This window comes from Henckelia pumila, chromosome 4 (genome assembly GCF_033568475.1).
Source record: "Henckelia pumila isolate YLH828 chromosome 4, ASM3356847v2, whole genome shotgun sequence".
Taxonomy (NCBI): Eukaryota; Viridiplantae; Streptophyta; class Magnoliopsida; order Lamiales; family Gesneriaceae; genus Henckelia; species Henckelia pumila.
This window is the reverse complement of record NC_133123.1, coordinates 200068061-200075999: the sequence shown is the minus strand read 5'-3', so window position 1 is coordinate 200075999 and position 7939 is coordinate 200068061. Positions and strand designations below refer to the sequence as shown.

Below are 7939 nucleotides of genomic sequence, written 5' to 3'. Positions count from 1 at the left end.
CAATCCTTATGAAATCTTTTAATTCAATTTCAATCCTAAGTTATTTAAGAATATTAGAATTTAAACTCAAACTCCAAAATTCTCAAATTAAATATACTCGGATTAAAATTAAATAATCTCGGGCCTTACAATTCTCCCCTACTAAGATATGATTTCGTCCTCGAAATCGCATGTAATCTGAACACACATAAGATAATAGAGTAGTAGAAATACTGAAATAAACTCAGATCAGTGAAATAGCTTCGGATAGTGTTGTCTCATATCTTGTTCTGTTTCCCAAGTAGCTTTTTCAATTCCGTGTCTACTCCATTGCACCTTAACAAGTGGAATTGATTTGTTTTGAAGCTGCCTTTCCTTGTGATCAAGGATTTGAATAGGACGTTCGAAATAGCTCAATGTTTCATCCAACTCAGCTTCATCTGGACGAAGAATATGGGAAGCATCGGGCTCGTACTTCCTCAACATAGACACGTGAAATACATCGTGAATACTTGACAGTGCTGGCGATAATGCTAATCGGTACGCAAGATCACCAACTTTGTCAAGAATTTCGTAAGGTCCAATAAACCTTGGTGATAGCTTTCCTTTCTTTCCAAATCGAAATGTTCCACGAAAAGGAGAGATTTTCAAAAATACTCGATCACCTTGTACAAAACTCAAAGGTCTACGCCTCACGTTTGTATACTTTGCTTGTCGAACTTGCGCTGTTCTCATTCTGATCTGTATCAATTTCACTTTATCAGACATCTCTCTGATCATGTCTGGCCCTGTAACCGGTGTTTCAGAAAGATCATCCCAAAACAATGACGATCGGCATTTTCTACCATACAAAGCTTCAAATGGAGCCATCTGAATGCTTGACTGATAGCTGTTATTATAAGAAAATTCAACAAGTGACAAAGATTCTTGCCAACTCGTACCAAAATCAAGTATCATAGCTCTCAACATATCTTCCAGAATCTGTATAGTATGCTCTGACTGCCCGTTAGTCTGAGGATGATACGCTGTACTCAAATGCAGATGAGTACCCAGAGATTCCTATAGACTATGCCAGAAATATGAAGTGAATCGAGGATCTCGATCCGATACAATAGATTTAGGTACATCGTGCAATCGTATCGCATCTCTGATATAAATATTTGCTATCTGGTCATTACAATACGTCATCTGATAAGGAATAAAACATGCAGACTTAGTCAGTCTATCAATCACGACCCAAACTGCATCACATCCACTCGAAGATCTCGGTAATCTTGTGACAAAATCCATGGTAATATGATCCCATTTCCATTCAGGAACTGCTAAACTGTGCAATAAACCACTTGATCTTTTCCTTTCAGCCTTTACCTGTTGACAGTTTAAACATCTAGATACAAACCTTTTCACATCAGCTTTCTTTCCTTTCCACCAAAACTGCTGTTTCAAATCATTATACATTTTTCTGCCCCCTGGATGGATACTAAACTTGCTGCAATGAGCTTCATTCAGAATTTTTTGTCTCAATTCTGCAATATCAGATACAACAATACGTCGATTAACCAACAAAATTCCATCCATACTGACCTGAAACTCTTACTCATGTCTCGTTCTAACTTTTTCAATTGATTTATGAATGTTCTGATCAGCTTTCTGAGCTTCTTTAATTCAAACAAACATCTCTGGCTCAGCTTGGAGTAAATAAACTCGTACAGGCTGGACATCAGTCTCAAAATCCAAGCCAGAAACACAACAATCTTCAATCAATTTAGAGACACACATAGTAGATAAGGATAAAGCGCATACCTTTCTACTCAGTGCATCCGCCGCTGCATTAGACTTCCCTGGATAATACTTAATTTCATAGTCCAAATCTTTCAGTAAGTCTAACCAACGTCTTTGTCTCATATTGAATTCATCTTGAGAAAATAGATACTTTAAGCTTTTATGATCAGAGAATATCTCAAAGGTCTCACCATATAAATAATGTCTCCAAATCTTCAACGCGAAGACAATAGCTGCAAGCTCATGATCGTGTACTGGGTATCTGATCTCGTGAGGTTTCAATTTCCTGGAAGCATATGCTATCACATGACCTCGTTGCATCAAAATACAACCCAAACCTTTGTGAGAAGCGTCAGAATAAACAGTAAAACCACCTGTACCTGATGGAATAGATAATATAGGTGCACTAGTAAGCCGTTTCTTCAATTCCACAAAACTAGCTTCACATTCACGTGTCCAAACACACGGAGTATTCTTTTGTGTTAACTGGGTAATCGGCTTTGCAATGCTAGAAAATCCTGCAATAAATCGGCGATAATACCCGGCTAAACCCATGAAACTACGAATCTCAGGTACGGACGTAGGTCTAGGCCAGTTAATAACTGCCTCTACCTTGCTAGGATCAACAGATATACCGTCTCCTAAAATAACATGGCCAAGAAAAATAACTCTGTCCAACCAAAACTCGCATTTGGATAGCTTAGCATACAAGTGCTCAGTTCTCAAAATCTGCAAAACAATCCTCAAATGCTCTGCATGCTCAGTCTTAGTCTTAGAATATATCAGAATATCATCAATAAAAATGATAACAAACTCATCTAAGTACTTCTGAAATATTCTATTCATTAAACCCATAAAGACAGCAGGAGCATTTGTTAAACTAAATGGCATTACTATAAACTCATAGTGGCCATACCTCGTTCGAAAAGCAGTTTTAGACACATCTGCTTCTCTTACACTCAACTGATGATAACCCAACCTCAAATCGATCTTTGAATAGACGGAAGAACCCTGCAATTGGTCAAACAAGTCATCTATTTGAGGTAATGGATATCTATTCTTTACTGTGACCTGATTTAATTGGCGGTATTCGATACATAATCTCATTGACCCGTCCTTCTTTCTAAAAAATAAAACCGAAGCGCCCCAGGGTGACACACTTGGCCTAATGTAACCTTTGTTCAACAAATCTTCAAGTTGATCCTTCAACTCTTTCAGTTCAAGTGGTGCCATTCTATAATCTTTTGAGATAGGTAATGTACCTGGTACCAACTCGATAATGAAATCAATCTCACGCATTGGAGGCAATCCCGGGATTTCATATGGAAAAATATCTGCAAACTCACATACAACAAGAATATCTGCCAGTTCAGGACTAGCTTTCAACACATCCAACGCATAAACTAGAAATCCTTCAGCACCAGTCTGCAATAACTGTTCCATAGCTAAACTAGAAATCAAAGGAATCTTAGCACGAGAACCCTTACCGAAGAATTTCCAATCATCCGCCATGTCTGGTCTAAATCTGAAAATCTTATGAAAACAATCAACCGTGGCCATGTACTTGGTTAGTGCATCGATGCCAATAATGCAATGAAAATCAGACATACCAAGTACTATGAAATCAAGCTCAATTGCATTACTGTCAAACTGTAATTCACAACCCCTGACTATACTTACAGATGTCTTATCTTTTCCCATGGGTGATGATATAGCAAATACAGAAGACAAACGTTCAATAGGCAAGCATGTAATTCAACAAATTTTTCAGCTATAAAAGTATGTGATGCTCCAGTGTCAATCAACCCATAGGCAGGATAACCAGAGAGAACACAATTACCTGCAATCACATTGTCCGATGCTGCCTGTGCCTGATCTTCTGTCAATGCAAGAACTCTAGCTGGCTGTCGTGAAGGTTGGCTTACACTCTGAATCTCTCCCTATCTACTCTGAGATGGTCTACCTGAATATTGAAAGGAATGCACAGCAGGAGCTTGTCTGTCAGCTTGAGTTGCTCCCTGTGATGTTTCACGTGTAGGACACACTCTGGCATAATGTCCTGGCCGGTTGGAGAGATTAAAAGTTCCAGAAACTCCTTTGCAAGAATCACTAGAATGTCTTCCCCCACACTTACTACAAAACCAACCTGTAAACCCTGAACCCTGACTTGATCCAAACTGCTTTGAACCACCAGAACTAGAGGCACTACTTCCTTGCTTCTTGAACTGTTTACCTTTTGGCCTAAAATGATCTCTTTTGTTGCTACTACTGCCACCTCCTTCATACATGCTTTGCTGCTGAGGAAAGGATGATTGAGGTTGCATTGGTGGTGGCTGTGGCTATTGAGAAGACCGAGGCCTGTACGAAGTCCCTTTCTGTCACATAATACCAGCTTCTGCACCTTTGGCTTTATCGAGAGCATCAGCAAGATTATTAGGTCGCCCCGCATTGACCAAGGTGAAGACCTCAGAATTAAGACCGTTGATAAATTGATCAGCCTTTGCTTCCTCATTATCCGCAATATGAGGTGCAAAACGGAGTAAAATGGAAAACTTTGCAACATAATCTTCAATGCACATATTACCCTGTTGCAAATTAGCGAACTCCGCTCCCTTGTCCTTTCTACATGACTGAGTAAAGAAAGGCTTGAAAAACTCAGCTTTAAACACATTCCAGGTAATAACAGTACCTCAATTTTCAAATTCTTTCTTGGTCATGATCCACCAACTTTTAGCCATATCATGCAACTGATGGATAACCAGCCGAACTCATCGGTCATCGGTGTAATCAATAGATTCAAACAGTTACTCAATATCATCAAGTCAGCTTTCGCATGCTACAGAATCCTCAGTACCATGCAGACTCTGTGGTTTAATTGACTGAAATTGTTTCAACAACACCTCCATCGGATTAGCAGTCGTATCCATTGGAGTCACCGTAGTACTGCCTTGCTCAGTTGTAGGTACCTATGGAATATTAGGAACTAACAGAGGAACTTGTTCAGTCGGAGGTACTTGCTCATTCGGTGTTGCTTGCTCATTTGATGGTGCTTGTGGAACAATACTTCCATGTCGGAGAGGCATAGCTCGAGGAGGCATAACTGATAAACTGAGTAGAAAAAAATTCAGCACATAACAATATCATATCTCATTTCTAGTATCTCATACTCTTTAATCTCATGAGTATGCCTTATTCCCATCACACAATACTTCCTTTACATGTTTAGAAATTAACTCATATAAACACATACTTGCAAGAAATAAATATGCTAGCATATAACATGTGATTACAAAGAGTATAATATACACAATTACACAATGCATTGAACTCATGCATCACAAATTTATGCGACACAATCTACCCCGCTCCGCCTCTAATTTCGACACAAGACAACTTATTCTCTGATACCAAATAATGTGGCGACCTCGGGCTCGTATACGTTAATCCAATGACTAAACTGTTGGAAAACTGGCGAGTTCCCAGACCAATTACGATTGATACCCGGTGCAGCGGAAGTTTAAAAATTTTTCTCATGGAACGATTCCATGGTATGGGTATCAACCGTTCAACGATTGAATTATTGTGTGTGTAAAATTTAAATAACTATTAATTAAATTTTACCTCCAATCTCGCAACGAGATTAATGGACACCAACAGATTTGATCTGCTCTTGTTGTCTCTCCCTGGAACCGATGAACTCCTTCAATCAGGTCCACGAACAGAGGTTTAATCCCTCTGATAGATTGCACTAGAAAATCTATCAGAAGTTTTCTGCGAAGAGAATAAACGAATCTGATTCGTTATTCCTTACTGCGATTCAAAATCACAGACCGGAAAATCTCGGGCAGAGTATGGGGAGGGTTCGGCCGAAACAACCTTTGAGAGGAACTAGGGTTTTCGATTTTGCTCTCAAAAATTATGACCTGTTGTGTTTAATTTCTGTACTGAAATAACTTATTTATAATGCAGGCCACTAACACCTTAGGGCCCATTAATCATAAGCTGGGGCCCGACAAGCAAAGCCCACTCGTTCAGAAATTAATATAAAATTTATCGTGACTCCGATTGATGAACCGATTTCACCAATGTGTACAGAAACCATTTCTGCACGTTTTAAAGTCAAAATAAATTTTCCTGAATCCGAATTCAGTGGTTTCCAAAAATGTCCATCCCTATGTCATTTTAGGAAACCCTACTCCCTTACTCTTAATTAAGAAGTCCAACTCCTTAGTTCATTAAATTTAACTCTTTAAATTTAACTATCTCAACGGGGATTAAAACTCCATTACACTGTGTGACCCTCAATGGTTCAGGGATACAGCTAGCCGTGGGCTCACAACTCCTTGTGACTCGGAACAACACTTTCCGACTTGCCCAACGAATCATGGTAAAGCGCCTAGCAACATCGCCCCATGATTCCCTAGGTATCACTGATAGTGCCTACAAGAACCAGTAGATTTTGGTTAGCGTACAGTACGGTCCCTTCATCCATATATCCCGATCGAATCAACAACCATTGGTATATCGAGAGTCGCTCAAGATTCGATAACTATGCAATACATCTTGAAGATCAAATTAGTGACATCGCATGTGCTACTAAGAAACCATTTCTTAAATCACATCAAGTACTCTGGCCAGAGATTTGTCACACTAATATCTCCTCAGATCGCATAGGATATCCACACTCGCAAGTATGTGGTGAATCCTTGACAACAATGCATTGACTCCTATATGTGTCGTAACTGTACCCAATCTCGACACCTGATGACCCCCATAGAGTCGGTAAACGAGTCAAAGCACAGCACTAGCATATAGAGTCTCCATGATGTTTCAAGTCGTAAGGACTAATGGTGTACAACCAAAACCGCGGACTTTATCCACTCGATAAGTGATAACCACTTGGAAAGTCCGGATAGGGTAGTTCGATTATTCATCCTATGAATATCCATTTGCATGCTTCGAACATCTCCATGTTCCCTACCAATGAAACGTGGTACTCAGCATCGCAAATGCTAGTCTCAAACTCGAGCGATCCTTATCCTTATTATCGGACGGCTCAATCGACTAGGAACGGTTTTAGAATATACAGTGACTATAAGATGTATTTCATGATAGACATCTCCATGTTCTACCACATCTTACATACACTATAGTATATTCAAGGTCTTTATCAAAACAACAATAGTATATCACAATATAACAATATGAAGTAATATAAAGTCATTGCCATAAAAGTGTAAATAATATTAAACAAAAGATTGTTTATACAAAGAGTCAACAAAGCCCATAGCCACACAGTTGGCTCACTGGGCACCCACTCTTACAATCTCCCACTTGCCCTATAGCCAACTAGTCATACTACGTAGACCCATTGCTTCGCGATGTTTGTCAAACAATGGTCCTGGCAAAGGCTTAGTAAGTGGATCAGCGATATTGTCTGCAGAGGCCACTCGTTCGACACTGATGTCTCCTCTTTCCACAATCTCCCGGATTATGTGGTATTTCCTCAGTACGTGTTTGGATCTTTGATGAGACCTTGGTTCCTTTGCTTGAGCAACGGCACCCGTGTTGTCACAGTACACCGGGACTGGACCAACAAATTCAGGAATGACGCCCAACTCTTGGACGAAATTCCTCATCCAAACGGCCTCTTTAGCAGCAGCTGATGCTGCAATGTATTCAGCCTCAGTGGTGGAATCCGCTGTGGTGTCCTGCTTGGAACTCTTCCAAGAGACAGCACCGCCATTGAGCATGAACACAAATCCAGAGGTAGACTTCGAGTCATCCACATCACTTTGGAAGCTAGAGTCGGTATAGCCTTCCAGTTTGAGTTCTCGTCCTCCATAAACTATGAACATATTCTTAGTCCTTCGCAAGTACTTAAGAATGTCCTTCACGGCTTTCCAATGCATCTGACCAGGATTAGACTGATATCTGCTCGTGACACTCAGAGCAAATGCTACATCCGGTCTGGTAGATATCATCCCATACATGATACTACCTATAGCTGACGCATATGGTACATGTGTCATATTCTCTATCTCTGCATCAGTCTTGGGACACATAGACTTGGATAGAGAAACTCCATGACACATGGGTAGATGTCCTCTCTTGGACCCATCCATTGAAAACCGTTTCAATATGGTATCGATGTAGGTTGATTGAGTGAGTCCTATCA

The 7939-nt window shown here is 40.0% G+C and overlaps 1 protein-coding gene across 1 annotated transcript; it reads right to left on the bottom strand.

Moving 5' to 3' along the window:
* Window positions 1-228: 228 nt before the first annotated feature.
* On the bottom strand, window positions 229-4049 carry LOC140862590 (uncharacterized). The gene is made up of 6 exons (XM_073265623.1): window positions 3725-4049; window positions 3495-3640; window positions 2613-3411; window positions 1783-2279; window positions 1564-1733; window positions 229-868 (listed from the first exon to the last, which is right to left on the bottom strand). Exons 1-6 carry the CDS (start codon window positions 4047-4049, stop codon window positions 229-231), a joined length of 2577 nt encoding a protein of 858 aa, XP_073121724.1.
* Window positions 4050-7939: the final 3890 nt, after the last annotated feature.